Source organism: Pongo pygmaeus, chromosome 9 (genome assembly GCF_028885625.2).
Source record: "Pongo pygmaeus isolate AG05252 chromosome 9, NHGRI_mPonPyg2-v2.0_pri, whole genome shotgun sequence".
Classification (NCBI taxonomy): domain Eukaryota; kingdom Metazoa; phylum Chordata; class Mammalia; order Primates; family Hominidae; genus Pongo; species Pongo pygmaeus.
Genome location: NC_072382.2, coordinates 104,149,604 through 104,168,860, shown reverse-complemented (window position 1 = coordinate 104,168,860; position 19,257 = coordinate 104,149,604). Strand labels below are relative to the sequence as shown.

At 37.5% G+C, this 19,257-nt stretch overlaps 1 protein-coding gene across 1 annotated transcript in view; it reads left to right on the top strand.

Annotated features, from left to right (window-relative positions):
* The window catches only part of MMP20 (matrix metallopeptidase 20), a 48,005-nt gene that overhangs the window by 24,451 nt on the left and 4,297 nt on the right, over window positions 1-19,257 (top strand). Inside the window, exons 7-8 of the mRNA XM_054439062.1 lie at window positions 5,668-5,804; window positions 6,830-6,986. Of these exons, the coding sequence (XP_054295037.1) occupies window positions 5,668-5,804; window positions 6,830-6,986 (294 nt within the window). The remainder of the gene's footprint in view (window positions 1-5,667; window positions 5,805-6,829; window positions 6,987-19,257) is intronic.

Below are 19,257 nucleotides of genomic sequence, written 5' to 3'. Positions count from 1 at the left end.
AGAAGCTTGTTAATAACAAAAGAAGTTAAGATAATAGTTGGCAGTGGCAGCAGGGCCAAGACAGGATTTCAAAGAGGGAACTGTTCAAGTTTGAAGACAGTGGAGAAAAAGAAATACAAGGATGCTACAGGAAGGAAAACAATAACAGTAACCACTATTTCTGGAGAGTAGATTTGAAGTTGGGAATTCCCAGGATGCCATGGGCTTGAGGTAAGCCCACCATGGAACAGGAGGAAGTCTTCCTCCTTCGCATTCTCCCTGGGGATGTGTCTTTTCTGGCTGTAAGATTGCTTCCCTGAAAGCCAACAAATGGCATTGTGTTTACTTAGAGCGGTTCTCTGTGATCTATTAAGAATTCAGATAAAGAAGCAGAGGCGAAGTAAAATCCCTGACTCATTGTCATTTCTTCTGAACCACCTGATTCTGAGAGAGGAGGGGCCCTTTACATGTTCACAGGTTATGGCTTATGAATATGGATTTTCATGGGCTCTTCAGATGGGTACAAACACTCTTAATTTAAGGGCACTTTGCACAGCTTTGACTATCATTAATCCATACCACTGGCTACACATGGGTTTTTAGTTGTATGAGCTATATTTTTCTTGGGTTCAGCAAGGTGGATGATGCATGGTTGATTTCTTGGCTTCTGACTCATCCTGAACTAAGCAGCCCTGGTTAATGAGTCCCATAGAATGAATGGCTTCTCAGCCAATGACATGACAGTTTGTACTTCAAAGTTTCCAGTGAAACAAACTAAGAAGGAAACTTGGCTATATTGATAAACTCTAAGTTTATATTCTGCATATCATCTACTAATAAATTTGTAGAGTAAAAACATGTCTTTTTAAAGTGTCTACAAATAACAGTAGTCCTGAGTTTATAGAACACTTTCATATGCATTATCTCAATTGATCCTTTTAAGTGTTTGTGCAGATATTATTCTCACTGTTATCTGACAGTAGGAAATTGAGTCTCAGAAAAATTGAATGACTCACACGAGGTCACACAGCCAGTTATAAAACAAGGCTTCAAGCATTCCTTGTTTTGTTCACTGCACCAAATCACCTGATCTCAGAGGAGTGCGCAGTAATTAAACAGAGAATCAAAAAGATAGAGGCCGGCATGGTGGCTCATGCCTGTAATCCCAGCACTTTGGGAGGCCAAGGCAGGCAGATCACTTGAGGTCAGGAACTCAAGACCAGCCTGGCCAACATGGTCAAACCCCGTCTCTACTGAAAAAAATACAAAAATTCGCTGGGCAGGTGTGGTGACACGTGCTTGTAGTCCCTGCTACTCGGGAGGCTGAGGCAGGAGAATCATTTGAACCCAGGAGGCAGAGGTTGCAGTGAGCCGAGATTGTGCCACTGCACTCCAGCCTAGGCACCAAAGCAAGACTCCATCTCAAAAAAAAAAAAAAAGAAGAAGATAGAAGAAAGAAAACCCTTCCCACAAATAGGAAAGAAGATGACAGAGATCAGAATCTAAGAGAGTGTGAGACTAAAGAGGATGAAAAGTGGGCCACTCATTCAGCTTGTGCTGAGTTGCCTTGATTGTCCAGCAAATAAAGGGTGAAGGCATCTCCTGAAAATGAAAGTCTGATGGGTTCAGCTTAGGTAGGTGGAGAATGATGGCTGGGTATAACAAAAAAAGACCTTTAAGGCTGGACAACATGCATCAAGTCCCTGGATGCACCAGGCAGCATGCTAAGCCCAAGGATACAAAGATGAATAATACATGATGCTGGAGGAGGAGTTCAAGGAACTAGCAAAGAGCTGCAAGAGGCCAGGTGAAAGTTACAGAGATCGAATCCCAAATTTGATGAGTTAGTTACTGTTCTTCGGTAAAAGTGAATGAAAATTTTAAAGAATATGAAACTTGTTGATCAAGTAATTTCCAATCATCTCTCTAGCACCCGTTCATTTAGCCAACAAATATGTATTGAACCCTGACTATGTGCCAGCACAGCATTAGACAGTGAGTACATGAAGATAAATAGTGCAGCTAAATATCTAATCAGCAGATCTAAAATATCAATAAACTCCATTGTTTTGCCTTCCTTATCAAAGATCAAATTATAGGCTAGTGATGTAATCTGTTTATTTTCATTCCAATACATCCTGCAGCTGTTCTTTTCCAAGAGACTTATAGATTTTTTTGTTTATATTTTAAATCCATTCACAGATGTATAAGGAAGTTACTTGCTATAATTGTTTTTGTGAGTTTTACTTCACTTATTACTACAATCTATAGCTCTAAGGATGCAAATTGTCTGAGTATGTTACTGTTTTATTGCCACAAGACATCATTTTTTTCACTAGTTTACTGAAATTTTTCATGACTACAGATTCTTTTTGAAAGTTGTGATAATTTGGCCAGGCATGGTGGCTCATGCCTGTAATCCCAGCACGTTGGGAGGCGGAGGCAGGCGGATCACCTGAGGTCGGGAGTTCAAGATCAGCCTGACCAACGTGGAGAAACCCCACCTCTACTAAAAGTACAAAATTAGCCGGGAGTGGTGTCACATGCCTGTAATCCCAGCTACTCGGGAGGCTGAGGCAGGAGAATTGCTTGAACCGGAGAGGCGAAGGTTGCCGTGAGCTTAGATCACGCCATTGCACTCCAGCCTGAGCAACAAGAGTGAAACTCCATCTCAAAAAACAGAAAAGAAAAGAAATTTGTCATAATTTATATAAGTGATGGATAGCATCTATTTGTATCCTATGTGCACACTATATACATTATACTACATCATAGTGGTGTTTAAAGCAGGGTTTCTTAACATTGACACTACTGGTATTTCAAGCCAGATAAGTCTTAGTTGTGTTGAGCTGTCCTTTGCATTAGGATGTTTAGAGGCATCCCCGGCTGTACTCATTAGACTCCAATAGCACTGCTCACCCCCAGCTGTGACAACCAAAATTGTCACCAGATATTGCCTAACATCCCCCAGGGTGCAAAATCACACTTGATTTAGAATGACTACTTCAATTTAGTCCTCACAATATCCTACATCAAAGTTTCTTTAGTAAAGAATGTAAGAGTCTACCACTTGTGAAAAGTTTCAAGAGTACAGTTTTCATTTGCCTGAGCTCGTAACTACTACCCTTTACTACCTCTCATGTTGAGTCATTCAAAATATCACTGTCCCATAACTTCAAATAAAAAGTAGGACTTAGCTTTGCCTAGAGTTGCTTGTTGATTTTTAAGTGAGAAATGCAAGAAAATGCATCTGGCTTTAGAGTGATCAAAGAGAAAGCAGCTGGAAGTCAACTACACCTCATCAGAGACATCATTCAGACAGAGCCTAGTTTTGGGAAGACATATCTGCTCCTCTACCTCCCCACTTTCCCCGCATGGCCTCATCATTATAATATTCTGAAATGCACACTTTGTCTTAGCACAGCAACTTATAAGAGACAACATTTCAGAGCTATGTATTGAATTGCATTAATTGGAACACACTTGCTATTCAGGTTTCATCCCAGGTTCCCAATTAATCCAAGAAGTAGTTGCGGGATTCTGGATACCCAAAACTGTATTCATTACGAGGTGGTGGAGAGAAAAGAGAAAAGGGAAGCAGTCCCTCTGACCTTCAGAAAAGCCCAGGTCTGATTGGACAAAGGGTCAAAGTACAAACAAAGAAAAAACCAGAGATCACAAGACTGAGCATGAGAAAGTAGGTGAGATCAGACATGTGACTAACATCAAGGCAGCTAGAGCCTGAGCTGGGCCCTCTCTGCCCCTCACCACCAGTGACCTTTGGGCCAGCAGCCTTTCTGGATCTCAGTTTTTCATCAGTTAAAACAGACACTTCAGATAAGGCTGTGACGTTTGGGGCTTGTGTATTGTCTATGGTGGGTGCCCAATTAGCAGGTAATTAAGGCCTAGGCAAATAATACCTTTTCAAACTAACAGTATCTATCCATATGGCACCTTACAGTTTATAATACACTTTCATATTCATTATCTCATTTTATCCTTATAATGATCTCATGATATTGGCCAGGAAATTATTTTTCCCATGTAAGATGATTAAACTGAGGCTTGGAGAGGCTGGTCAGCAGTGGAGTTAAAACTCTAGCCCACATCTTCTCAAACATGATGTACTTTTCCTTCCGCACCATGATGCCTCTTATGAAACATGAGGAAATATTTATCTTTTCTCAATATATTCCTTTTTTGGATTTTATCATCAGCTTAAGTTGCCTCATTGGGGATACCTTTATTAAGCCTCTAAATGCAATGGGATCTACTTCTTGTGTGTTCTCAGAGTATCCTGAACTTAACTCTTCGTAGCACCAATCACTCTGATCGTTACTAATCAGTCTCTACTACTAGATTGTAAACATATTGAGGGCAGGGCTGACATTTTCTTCAATGTTTCATCCTTGATGTCCACCACAGTGCCTGATGATAGGTGCTCCATAAATATTTGTTAGATTAACTGAATAGGAAAACTCTACATAAGATTTGGAGAATTCCTGAATTAGCCACTAGGAAAGTTCAATGTCAAAATTTTATTACAGTTTCCCAGTCCCCAAATAATCCTGTGCAGTAATTCTGGGCTCCTAAGAAGCCAAGTAAATTATTCATGTTTTATAAAAATGATTTTCATCTTCAAACCATAAAATAGAGCACATTACATTGTCAGTTTCAATCCAGTACCCTCATGGGTATACTGCCACAATTTTATGACTATAATATTGGGTAAATGGATAGATGAATTGCTAAACCTTAAATTAATATGTGTGTACTAGATTTTCTGTTAACTAGCCATCAGGCTCAAAGATATAAATGCTTCCAGCACACAATTATGTAGGCAACACCATAACTTATGATTATTAATGTTTTCGCTATTTTTGCAGGGTCTAATCAGCATGACTCGACTACAGACTTCATTTATATACTATTCACAATGTCCACCTTCTGGATCATAGTTACCTTTGTAAGATTTTAACTTTTAAAAGATCAGAAAAGGAAAAAGAAATTTGTATCAAGTGATATTTGGAATGGGGGGGTGCATAGCTTAAATGTGCAAATAATTGATACTATTACTTTGCTATATTCTTTCATTATTTTGAGCATCCTTAAATAAACAAAGGAGAGGGGATCACAGAAATGCTAAGACAATGAAAAGGGAGTAGAAACTGTTTACCAAGATCCAAAAAGTTGTGTTTTTCCTTAAAAACAAGGCAAGAGTGGGATGGACACGGTCGTTCATGTCTGTAATCCCAGCACTTTGGGAGGCCAAGGCAGGTAGGTCACTTGAGGTCAGGAGTTCGAGACCAGCCTGGCCAACGAGGTGAAGTGAAACCCTGTCTCTACTAAAAGTACAAAAATTAGCGAGGCATGGTGGCACACAGCTGTAGCTCCAGCTATTTGGGAAGCTGAGGCAGGAGAATCTCTTGAACTGGAGAGGTGGAGGTTGCAGTAAGCTGAGGTTGCAATGAGCCGAGATCTTGCCACTGCACTCCAGCCTGGGCCAAACAGTGAGACTCCATCTCAAAAAAAAAAAAAAAAAAGAAAAGAGGAAGAAAAAAAACAAGGCAAGGCAAGAGCAAAGGGCATTTAGCGAGTGGCCTCTGAGTACATTTCAGTCAAAGTGCAATTTTATATGTAAATCAATCATTGATTTTGATTTTTTTTTTTTTTTGGAACATCCCATAGGATTTTCTGGAGACGGCAGGTTCACTTGCGGACAGGAATTCAGCCCAGCACTATTACCAGCTCCTTCCCCCAGCTCATGTCCAATGTGGATGCAGCTTACGAAGTGGCTGAGAGGGGCACTGCTTACTTCTTCAAAGGTACCCTACAGATCCCTCAATGAAAGAAATGGCAGGGCTGCAGTGCCCCATTCATTTGGCATATCTAGCCCTGCCAGCATTTTTCCAGTCATCATGGAGCACATTTCAGTTGCTCTTTGTCCTCAGGTTGGGTATGAAATGCCACCCTACATTTGTTATACCCGACATTGTGTAACAATGGAAATGATGGCAGTGGCCCTCAGAACCAAGCCTGTTAGGCTAGTAAGGCACTGTGTTAGGTGATAGTGCCTAGGGAGCTAGAAACCTGGTCCCTGCCACACAGGACCTCTGCTCAGAGTGACAGTGTATACTCTACTGAGACCCTTTAATAAATAAAAGCCAGTGTGGAACTCAGTGGGAGGTAAACAATACCCTTACTTCTATGCTGTGGTCAGAAGCAGCCAGGAGAGGAGGACACCTTTGACTTCAGGAGGTGGACACATATACCAATCTCTGGCTCTAGCCCTTTACTATTTGAGTGGCTTTGGAAAGTTATCTAATGGCTCTGAGCTCCATTTCTTCCTCTGCAAAGTGATTATAGCAATATAAACCTTGAAGATGTGTTGTGACAATGACGAGCCAATGGAAGTTATCCAGTAGGTGATAACTACCAGTTTTAGCTTATATGTTCTTGATACTGTGGGATAAGGTTAGAAAGCAATTGCCAATTTAAGTAAAAATCATGACATTTGCATGTCACTTGCCCATTCTCTCTTATAGATCTATGAAGGTGAAATGAGATTATAAATGAAGGATATCTTGAAAGACATAATATGTTAAACGTAAAACACAATTTTATCAATGTTATTGCTTTCTTAAGGCATAACTAGGGACTTTTGCCTCCAGGGAAGTTTGAAGTCTTTTACTGAACTGAATAGTTAGAAGCTTATATCTCCTGTTGGGTTATAGCCATGGCAAGTATCCCATAAACTAACCCCATTTAAGAGCCTTCACAGAAATCTTTACGAGAGAAGTGCATCACCAAGTGATGCAGAGTTTTCGTAAACTTTAATTTCTGTTTTCAGGTCCCCACTACTGGATAACAAGAGGATTCCAAATGCAAGGTCCTCCTCGGACTATTTATGACTTTGGATTTCCAAGGCACGTGCAGCGAATAGATGCTGCTGTCTACCTCAGGGAGCCACAGAAGACCCTTTTCTTTGTGGGAGATGAATACTACAGGTATGGCTTTTTTCCTTTTTACTGTCTACCTTTATTTAATGAGAATGATTTAAAAAAGAAAAAAACCCTTCCATGAAAGAATGCAAGGCAAGTTTGCAATAGGCCCGTTGACTTCTCAGCCACTGGGGTGCGATTTACAGATGGTTGACTGTCTTCAAGATATGGAACCATCCAAATAATGAGTGAAACCTTCATTCAGTAATCCCATTGTTTGGTCTGTAGGACTTGACACATCCTGATCTTTCAACGCACTCATTAACTGGACGCCTAGTGGCCTAAAAGAGTAGATGCAGCATCACCAAATCCCTAACTACCCACTGAGAATGCCTGACTTTGCTGTTATGTGAGCATCAAATGCATCCCACAATACTCCATGATTTGGGGCAAAATGGAGATGGTCCTGACCGTGGGTCTCTTTGAAGGATAGTTCTGCTGGAAGGAAAAGGCCTTATTGCTTAGTCCTTTTAACCAGCCTAGAATATGAAGATCCTTCTTATCCAAAGGAAACCATATAATTTTAATTCCTGTCCTCAGGGGCTTCGTATGAGCAAATCTGAATCAGGTGTCATCTGTCATCCAATCACTGCACATAGGGTCACATCTTATCTTAGCTACTGAGTTTCTATCCTTAGTTGACTCATGTTGAGGAATGAGTGGAGCTCCTTCAAAGATCACCTCTGCCTCTGCACACCTTTCCTCTGTTCCCAGTTTTCTCTTTTTTGCCTATTTACCTAAACATCCGAAGAGAAAAGCAAAAGCAGATTCTAAGCAGGTGACAATGCTAGACACCTTAGGCTCATGAAAGGGTCTTGAAGAAAACAGGAGAGCACCCAACTTTGTTCCAAGAGCTTTCATTTTATTTCCTATCACGTACATTAAATAACCATTTTCGTGGTATAAAAGAAATTTAAAAACAAGTATTTGTCATCTTATTCTATCTGATTCATATTTTCTTCCCCAATGTGGAGTTGAGAAAGTAATATAAGTGAGGCACATAAATATATTTCATAAGAAAGCAAATTTCTTTTATAAAGAAAGAATTGCAAACAAATATGGACTCTGCTGACTCTTCTGGGCCACTGAGAGCCCTGGAAGCATTGCTCAGTGTCATGTGGTGTCACGAGCTGTCACTTCCAGACCAGTGTTTAAACCACTAGGACAGCTATTTTTCTCTCAGACCTTCCTTTTTAAAATATGATGACAGGAATTCACTTATTAAGGCCCTAATATCCGCAAGACAGAGTATGATTATCTAAAGTCTTTCTTTAAGATAAGGTGGCTGTAGTCACAGAGCAGATATACAGGAAGATAGGTATTGAGAAATCCAATTCCCCTGGTGAATTTTCAGAGAATAAAATCAAGAGACGCATGTGTAAGCATGTGTGTTGGAGTACGAGGGCGTTTATGTTAGAATTATTCAGTTAATGTTTTAAAGGGTATGCACAGTGTGATTCTCAATGGGAGAATTATCCACTCTCCCATTGTCTCTCTTGCCCATTTGTCACCTGATCTTTGGTCTAATCTACCACCCACCAGCACCTGCAGTAAAGCATATACCTTCAGCCAGGCTGGATTGAAGCTTAACAGCTAAGTTAAGAGATGTGGGCAGAGGTTCAAAATTCTCTGTAAGTTTTAGGATGGGGAGGTCAAGGCTCTCTGATTTTAGTGATGCTCTTTGCCCCCAGAGAAAATAGTACTGTACCTTTCCAACTGGGCCTCTGTGAGTGTCTACTAAGGAGAAGTCTTTCATAATCTAGATAAATAGATTCACCAAAAAGTTGGTCTAGGGCATTAACTAAAATGTTAACAAGCTCATTTTTCTGGTTAAGGAAGCAAACCATGGTAGGCACTTCTAACCTTCTCAGGTTACAGAGGGTATTAAGTGATGTAATGCATGCAGACACAGACACCTAGCAGTGTCTGCAAAGAGTAGGTGCTCAAAAAGAGTTATTCTTCAGCAACAGAACTTATGTGGTAACTAACAAATAATTTCTTAACAAGTTGTGATGTTTAACAAATTGCTTAAACCTCAATATTTCTCTGAGTGGCGATTCAGTCAAAAATCTGGTCAAAGGGAATTTCCTTTTTAAATACTGAAGGCCCCAAACATTGGACTGAAATTGCTGCTTTTGGGAAAACACAGACAATCCCTGTAGCAATGGCAGTCTTCCACTTTACACACTCCAACACACACACTGGTGTATGCAACAAGGAATAAGACAACCCTGATCTATAGCTCAAATTTTAGAGAAAGCTATTGTACTGGCCCTATTAATAAACACCCCTGAATTCTGCACAGTGTGCTTTACAGGGACTCGTATGTGTGACATCTTATTGTCATATGAAGCCTTCTATTGGTTTGAAATTTAATTTAGCCACTAATATCAGAGGCCCCAAAATAAATGTGACTTAAACACATGAGGGTTTTTTTCTCATATATGTAAAAAGTCTGACAGTTTAGAGCCAGTGTGGCAGGCTGGTGATCACCAGGGACCCAAGTTCCCTTAAACATTTTGCTCTGCTCTTCTTAACACATACTTCCATTCTCGTGGTTGCCTCATGACTCGAGGTGGCCAGGGGAGCTGTAGTCATTATGTCCCTACTGTAGAAGTATAGAACTGAGAAGAAAGGACAAAGGAGATAAATGATGTTTTGTAGGTAAGCACGTGGCCACACTCAAAAATATGGAAGGTCCCAAGCCTCAAGTTATGGAATAAGAATTTCACTACATTGACATCCACTGAAAGTGGGTTAGGTCTTATTTGTCTTAGACATTTCTCAGGTTCTGCCTTGCTTCTAATGCTAGTTCAGTCTGTGACATAAGTAATGTGCCAAGGGAAGAAAAGTCTCTGGAAATTCTCCAAGAACTCCCAGAGTTTGGACCCAGTTTTAGTTAATGAAATGCCATGAGGAAATGACCAAGGAACTTCCTCCACAGAGGACTGAAGGTTGGCTTGGGGCAAGGTTGGATTAGGTTCTAAAAGGGAGAACCCATGTCACTGTGTGGTAGTTACTTATAGGGGAGCAGCACACAGACGACCACAACGTCAAATCCAAATAGGAGGCTCTACTATGTTGATGCCGTTACATGCTACGTCAGCAAATGACATATTGGTTAAATTTTGCCAACTAGAACCACTTCCCCTTACTTTTATTCCTTCCTTTTCTCTTTCCAGAAGGCCCTAATGGTTCTATCAGTTTTTCATTTTTTACATTATTTCCACTACCTATGGCTAATTTCTCCTTTTAGATGTTCTCCCTCTCCTACCAGTAGCAAAGCAGTGGCTACATCAAGGGATTTCTGGGAGCAGGGGGCATCACCACCTCCATAATTCTTCAAGACAGTCAATGATTTCTGAATTTTATGTAAAGTGACTTGCAAATCTGCAGGTCCTACCCCTTTTCAATCATATTGCCCCTCTACCCTGAATCACTCTTTCTATACAGTCAGACTCAGGGCATCATTGCTGCAAAGTAGAATACGTCTTCCACATTCTCTCCCTTCTGAATGCCTCAGAAATACTAGAAATAGATGTTTTTATTTGAGGATCTTATAGTCACCATAAATAAATAAATAATAAGTAATAAAAACAAGATGAAATAGCGTTCAAAAGTCTTGTTTTTTCATGTTTTAAATTTTAAAAATTTATGACTAAACTACCACATTCAACCTACATTTATTAGATATATTATGTGTCAGCCTGTGTACTAGTGACATTCAAGAGAAGGTGTAGAGTTTGCTGGTTAAGAATGGGCAGAAGTAAAAGAGTCCTAGTGTTAATCTTAACTCTACCAACAATTATCTGGCAATTTGGATAACTTTTCTGTCTCAGTTTCATCATCTGCAAAATGGGGGTAGAAATAGTACACACTTCCTAGAATTATGGCGTTGAAAGAGAAAAATGTGAAATGCCTGTCACATAATAAGCATTCAGCTCATGTTGGATGTTATTAATGACCTCAACAGGTCTTACAGTTGAGGGTAAATATATAGATAAATAACAGAAATCCAAGTGCCAAAAGTGCTCTGATACAAGACTTCATGGAGATCAGTGGGTCAAAACAAAGAGGAAATGGCCAACTTGGCAAAATTATCAGGAAATAATTCTTAGAGGAAGTGATGGCTGAGCTCCATTTTGAGAGTTGTGTAGGAGTTTCCCAGACAGAGGGTGAGGTGTGGGTGGGTGGCTTCCAGGCAGAGAAAGCAGTTGAAGCAAAGTCACTGATGCACAAAATAGCATGTGAGCATGCGGAAAACCTCAAGCAGTTCAGTATGACTAGAATATAGACTAAAATCAGAACGGTGGCCCAAGGAAACCAGGTTACAGATCATGTAGGGTCAATGCCTTTCTAGGGAGATCAATGTTTATTCTGCAGAGAAGAGGAACATGTTAAATATCTTTGATAAGGGAGAAACTCAATAAGATTAATGTTATAAAAATAACACTCCCCCAGCAATGTGACTGAATTAGAGGGAAAAGAGACTTGAAGCCATATAAACTAGTTAGGCCAAAAGGCAATGGAAAGCATACTCAAAGTTCTCAAAGAAAAAACTCAACCAAGAATCTAATATCCACCAGAGTTATCTTTCAAAAATGAAGGAGAAATAAAGACATTCCCAGAGAAACAAAAACTGAGAGAATTTGTTACTTGCAGATTGCCTGAGCAGAGATACTAAAGAAAGTTCTTTAGGCTGAAAGTAAGTGAGCCTAGATAGCAATTCAAGTCCCCACAAAAATCCAGAGAGCATCAGTATGTGTAATTATGTAAAAGACAGTATAAATGCATATTTCTTCTTTTTATTCTCTTAATTTAAAAATGGAAAATCAATTATATTAAACAATGTGCATATAATTGTATAATTGTATTGTTAAGGCTATAACATGTAGAAATATATTTGTCAATAACAATATGAAGGAAGTAGGTGGGAGCAAAACTGTATTTGGCTAAAAAAAATGACACTAGATGGTAAGTAAAATTCACAGGAACAAAAGAACAGAACCAGAAATGGCAACTAAGAAAATTAATGTAACAAAATCTGCAAATATATACATCTTCTCATTTATCTTCTCAGCTTCTTTAGAAGACATTAAATTATATAAAATAATAATTATAACAATTAATTTGGGGCTTCAGATGTATATAGATACAATATGTATAACAATAATAACACAGAAGGAAGGGGAGAGAAATAGAGTTATATAGGAGTAATGTTTCTGTATCTCACCGGACTTAATTTAGTATAAGTCTTAAGCAGATTTTTGTAAGTTAAGATGTATATGGCAAGCCCTACATCAACCAGTAAGGAAATCACTTAGGAAAATATAGTTAAACAATTATAAAAGAAATTAAAATGTTACATTAGAAAATTTTTACTAATACAAAAGAAAACAATGAGGATGAATAGAGAAACCAAAAACACATGAGTTATGTAGAAAACAAAAAGTAAAATGGCAAGCATAAATTCAACTTTATCAATAACATTAAATGTGAATAGATTAAACACTCTAATCAAATGGCAAACACTGCCAGATTGAATTGTAAAAAACAAGACCCAACTATATGCTGTCTACAGGAGATACATTTTAGGTTCAAAGATACAAATAGATTGAAAGTAAAAGAATGGAAAAAATATATCATACAAATAGCAACCATAAGAAAGCTTGAATGGCTATACTATTATCAGGCAAAACAGACTTTGAAATAAAAAATGCTACTAGCAATAAAGAAGGACATTTTATAATGACAAAAAGTCAATATACCATGAAGACGTAATTATAAACATATATGAATCTAACACAGGACCCCAAAAATGTATGAAGCAGTAATTGACAGAAATGAAGGGATAAGTCAATAATGAAACAATAATAGTTAAAGATTTCAGTACCCCACTTTCAATAATGGATAAGACAACCAGAGAGATCAACAAAGAATAAAAGACTTGAACAATACTATAAACCAACTAGACCTAACATATATCTATAGAATGCTATACCCAAAAAAAGCAGAATACACATTCTTTTCAAGTGAACATGGAACATTCCCCAGAATAGACTATATGTTAGGCCACCACACAAGTCTCAACAAATTTAAAACAACTTAAGTCATACAAGTATCTCTTCTGATCACAATAGAATAAAGCCAGAAATCAATACCAGAACAAAAACTAGAAAACTTACAAATATGTGGAAATTAAACAACATACTATTAAACAACCAATGGGTCAAAGAAGAAATTACAAGGGAAATTAGAAAGTACTTAGAAATAAATTAAAATTAAAATACAACATACCAGAACTTATGGGATGCAGTGAAAGCAGTACTCAGAGAAAAATTTATAGCTATAAATGCCTATATTTAAAAAGGAGAAAAATCTCAAATCAATAACTTCACCTTCCACTTTGAGAAAATGGAAAATCAAGAACGTATTAAACCTAAAGCAAGAAGAAAGAAGGAAATATAATCATTATAATGGAAATAAATAAAATAGATGATAAACAATTTGAGAAAACCAACAAAACTAAAGGTTGATTCTTTGAGAAAATAAACAAAAGTGACAAACTTTCTACTAGATTGATCAAATAAAAAAGAAAAAAAATTTTTTTTTTTTGAGGCAGAGTCTTGCTCTATACCCCAGGCTGGAGTGCAGCGGCATGATCTCAGCTCACTGCAAGCTCCACCTCCCGGGTTAACACCATTCTCCTGCCTCAGCCTCCTGAGTAGCTGGGACTACAGGCACCCATCACCATGCCCGGCTAATTTTTTTTTTGTATTTTTTAGTAGAGACGGGGTTTCACTGCGTTAGCCAGGATGGTCTCGATCTCCTGACCTCATGATCTGCCTGCCTCAGCCTCCCAAAGTGCTGGGATTACAGGAGTGAGCCACCACGCCCAGCCAAGAGAAAAAATTTAAATTACTAAAATCACAAATAAAAGAGGAGACATTACTACCCACCTTACAGAAATAAAAAAGGTCATAAAGGAATACTATGAACAATTGTATACCAATAAATTAGATGACTTTAATGAAATGGACAAATTCCTAAGAAGACACAATCTAGTAAAACTGAGTCAAGAAGAAATTCACAGTCTGAATATACCTATAATAAGAAAAGAGATTAAAGTAGTCATCAAAAACTATCCACAGAGAAAAGCCCAGGCCCAGAAGGGTTCACTGGTAAATTCTACCAATACATTGAAAGAAGAATTAATGTCAATTTTTTACAAACTCCTCCAAACCTTAAAAGAGAACAGAATTAATACGTTTTTCACAGACTTTTCCAAAACATAGAAGAGAAGAAAGCACTACCTAACTCACTGAAGTCAGCATTATCCTTATACCAAAACCACACAGAAACATCACAAGAAAATAAAGCTTCAGACCAATACCTGTTGTGAATATGGCTACAAAAATCCTCCAAAAACACTAACAAACTAAATCCAGCAACGTATAAAAAGAATTATACACAAAGACCAAGTGGGATTTGTCCCAGGAATTCAAGGTTGGTTTAACAACCAAAAATCAATTACTGTAATGCCCCATATCAGTAGAATAAAAACAAAAATCATATGATCATCTCAGTAGATGCAGTAAAAGCATTTGGCAAAATTCAACATTATTTCATAATAAAAAAAATTCAACAACCTAGGAATAAAAAACAAACCCTTCTCAAATCAATAAAGAGCATCTATGAAAACCCACAGCTGATGGCATAGTCAGTGGTGAAAGACTGGATGCATTCCTCCTAACATCAAAAACAAGACAAAAATTTCTGCTCTTATCTCTCCATTCACATTGTACTGGAGATCCTAACCAAGAGAATTAAGCAAGAATAAATGAAATAAAAATTATCCAGATAGGAAAGAAAGTAAAACTATTTATTTTTGCATATGGTATTATCTTTTACATAGAAAAACCCTAGAGAACACTCTAAAAAAACTTTTAGAACTAATAAATGAGTTCAGAAAGGTTGCAAGGAATGAATTCAATGTGTTAATCAATTGTGTTTTTATACACCTCAACAAACAATTTGAAAATGAAATTAAAGCAATTCTGCCTGGAATAGCATCAAAAAGAGTCAAATACTTAAAAATAAATTTAACAAAAAAAATGGAAAATTTTGTTTTGTAGTCTGAAAACTACAAAACATTGTTGAAAGAAATTAAGCAAGATCTAAATGGAGAGATATCTCATGTTCATGGATGAGGATATTTTTAAGATGATAGTATTCCCCAAACTGATCTGTAGATTCAACACAATCTCTATCAGAATACCACTGTTTTCTTTGTAGAAATTGACAAGTTTTTCTTGAAACTCGAAACTCATGGGCCTAGAATAGCCAAAATATCTTTAAAAAGAACAAAGTTGGAGGATTTGTACTTCCCAATTTCAAAAGTTACTACAAAGAAACAGTAACTAAGACTGTGATATTTGCATAAGGATAACCATATATGTTAATAGAATAAAATTTAGAGTAAGGAAATAAAGCCATGTATCTATGGGCAACTGATTTTTGACAAGGATATAAAGTCATTCAATGGAGAAAAATGGTATCTTCAACAAATGATGCTGGAAGGAGTGGATAGCCACATGCAAAAGAATGGACTTAGACCCTTACCTCACAACATATACAAAAATTAACTCAAAATTGATGAAATTCCTTAAATACAAGAGCTAATCTGACAAAACTCTTAAAGGAAAATATAAAGATAAATCTTCATGATCTTGGATTTAGCAATGAATGCTCAGATACAACATCAAAAGCATAAGCCAAAAAGAAAAAATGGACAAGTTGGACTTAATCAAAATTAAAAACTTTTCTGCTTCACAGTACATTATCAACAAAGTAAAAAGACAACCCAGGGAATGGGAAGAAATGTTTGTAAGTCATATATCTGATAAAGAACTTGTGTCTAGAACATATAAAGGACTATTCAATTAATAACAAGAAAAATAACTCAGTTAAAATATGGGCAAAGGATCTGAATAGACATTTCTCCAGCAAAGATATACAAATGGCCAATAAGCACATGAAAAGATGCTCAACATCAATAGTCATGAGGACAATGCAAATGAAACCCACAGTGAAATACTTCTTCACATCTACTAGAATGCCATAGTCAAAAAGTCAGATAATAATAAGTGTTGGTGAGAATATGGAGAAATCAGAACCCTCATATAATGGTAGGAGAAATGCAAATTAGTATAGCCACTTTGGAAAGCAGTCTCCTGCTCCTCAAAAAATTGAACATAGAATTATCATTTGACCTAGAATTCCACTTTCTCTTGAGGATACACCCAAGAGAAGTAAAAACATAAGTCCACATAATAGCTGTAAACAAATATTCATAGCAACATTATTCATAATAGATGAATGCTGGAAACACCCCAAATCTCCATCAAGTGTTGAATGGATATATAAAATGTGATAAATTCATACAATGGAATATTATTTGGCCACAAAAATGAATGAAGTGCTGGTACATGGTACAACATGGATGAATCTTGACAGCATTATGCTAAATGAAAGATGTCAGTCATGAAAATCTGCATATTATATAACATGTCCATAATAGGCAAGTTAAAACAGACAGAAAGTAGATAGTGATTGTCTAGGTCTGGTTGAGATGGAGGGATGAAGATGTGGAATATGGGGACTTACAGTGAAAAGGCATAAGGTTTTTGTGGGGGCGGGTGATGGCAACATTCTAAAATTGATTGTGTTGATGGTAGCACAATTCTGTGACTATAGTCATGCATCGCTTGCTTAACAATGGGGCTGTGTTCTGAGGAATGTGTCATTAGGTGATTTGGTCAATCAGTGAACATCATAGAGTGTACTTACACAAACCTAGATGGTATTGCTTACTACCCACTTAGGCTATATGGTATACCCTATTGCTCCTATAGCTCCTACAGACCTATACAACATGATACTGTACTGAATACTGTAGGCAACTGTAATACAATTGTAAGTATTTGTGTATCTAAACTTAGAAATGGTACAGTACAAATACAGTGTCATAATCTTATGGGACTACTATCATGTACATGGTCTGTCATTTCCTGAAATGTCAATATATGGCAAATGACTGTGCACTAAAAAGCCACTGAATTTTTTAAATAAGAGAGAGAACTATTGCAAGAATTCTGCCAGAGATGATGAGTTTGGGAGTTGGGGTAGATTTGATTGTTCTTCAAACAGTAGAAAACATAGGTCTGGGTGACTGACTAGTTGCGGGTCATTTGCTTAATAAATGGGTTTTCAATTTTGGCATTTATTAAGACAGTAAACTTAAGAAATGAAGCAGATTTAGGGGAACAAGAAGCAGTTTCAATTTGTACATATGAAGTTTGACATGCTGGTGAGAACTGAGAAGAAAAATATCAAGAAGAGATTTGGACATACAGGTCTTGAACTCAAGAGCAGTCAGGCCGGAAAGATAAGTTTGGAATTCATCATGTAATCAGATGGTGATTGAGGCCACGTTAGGATACAATACTGCCCAGGAAGATGGGGTCCAAGGACAGCACGTGATGTTTGTTATAGAAAACACAGAATATATGAAAGGGAAAGAAATTCTTCAATGGCCAACACTTGCAACATCTTTTGATACTCATTTAATATTTTTCTTCTATTTTTTTCCTGGCAGTTTTCCCCATTTTTAAGTAATTATGTATGCAATTTTGTGTCCTGACACTCTTCTACTTAATACTATAGGACACTTATTTTTCTATGTTGTTACAAATTATTTGTCCCAGAATCTCCTCATAATCATTTTCCTCATGGGGTCCTGTTTCCTGACCCTCATCTGGGATTGTACATGGCAGCTTCCTCCTCTCCTGCCTTCTCTTCATTCCTGATCACTCTCCTACCTGCCCTTCTCTAGTATAGATCACAAAGGCCACTTCATTCATGAAAGTCATGTGATTTCTGGCTGAAATCATTAACTCCAAAATGGAATTTCAGATTTCTATTTCATTGTCCCTCCTGACCCACACTGGAAAGGTCACCTTGAGAAAACTTCCTGAAACCATCTTAGAAACCTTATCAGTAAATTCCCCTTTTTGCCACCCTTTCTTGAATTCTCTTTAAGCATCCTTTAGCAGACTCAGTTCCCCATTTAGTGCTTCTAAGAGGGTAGAACGGAGTCAGTTATGCCCTTGACATATGACTGAAATCAGCACAATCAAAACACCAAAAATACCTAACAAATCTAAGTTCTAAGCATGTAGATTAGGTTGAACAAAAATGCAGGCACTTTATCAAAACAGTCCCTGAGTCCTCAGAATACAAATGTGGAGAGTAAGATAACATCTGAAAAACTACATCAGATATCTGTTGCCGGCAATGATTTATTTCATATATATTAAATGTAAATACCTTGAATCAATATTAAATGATGTAACAAATGCCCACAAAGGAAATAAACATAATTCAGATCACTATTTCTAGTTTGGTATTTAGGTTTCACAAACAAGACCTCAGTGATGAGAGGATATATGCAATGATTTTAGCAGATACTCAAGATATAATTGATTCTCAATAAAAATTGTATTTATTTCCTTACTATTGAAATTCAGTTACTATTTTTTGGTGGCTGGCTCACTGTGTGCCAGGAATCATGCTGAGCGTTTTCTCATATTCTCTCATTTTCCCATCTACCTTTTCAACAATCTTGAGAGGTAGGTATTTCTTTTATTTTCATTGAACATTGTGTCTCTGAGAGGTTACATGATTCACTCAAGATCACACAGCTACAGTGGTCCATCTGAAGCTGTATTTCATGTCCTCTGAATTCAAATTCAGTGGGCCTTCCCAACAATCACATATTTTCATTCTTCAATTCTCTTCATCATTTATTTATTATTGGTAAAAAATCCCCGTGATCTTCATCGTATCATATAATCTCGTTTTCTGTTACTCTCTCAGCAAAATCCTCACCACACCAGCAGACCTACTTCATCTTAATCCCCTCTCTGACTTTGTTCTCTGGACTGCCTCCAACATTTTTTAGCCCTCCTTTTTCACCCCTTCTCAACCTTGCCTACCACCACAAATATTATCTTGTAAAGTAAGTTTAAAGATTAAACTCCTTAATGACTTAGAATCCCAGATCAAACCATGAAGTTCACTCAACCTTATACTGACAAGTCAGAGTTAATTGTTCTTGGGGCCAAAATAAAGACTGCTGGCTTGGGCCCTCTCTTGGTGCTACATGTGCCAGGTGTGTGTGTGTGTGTCTGTGTGTGGTGTGTGTGCGTGTGTGTGT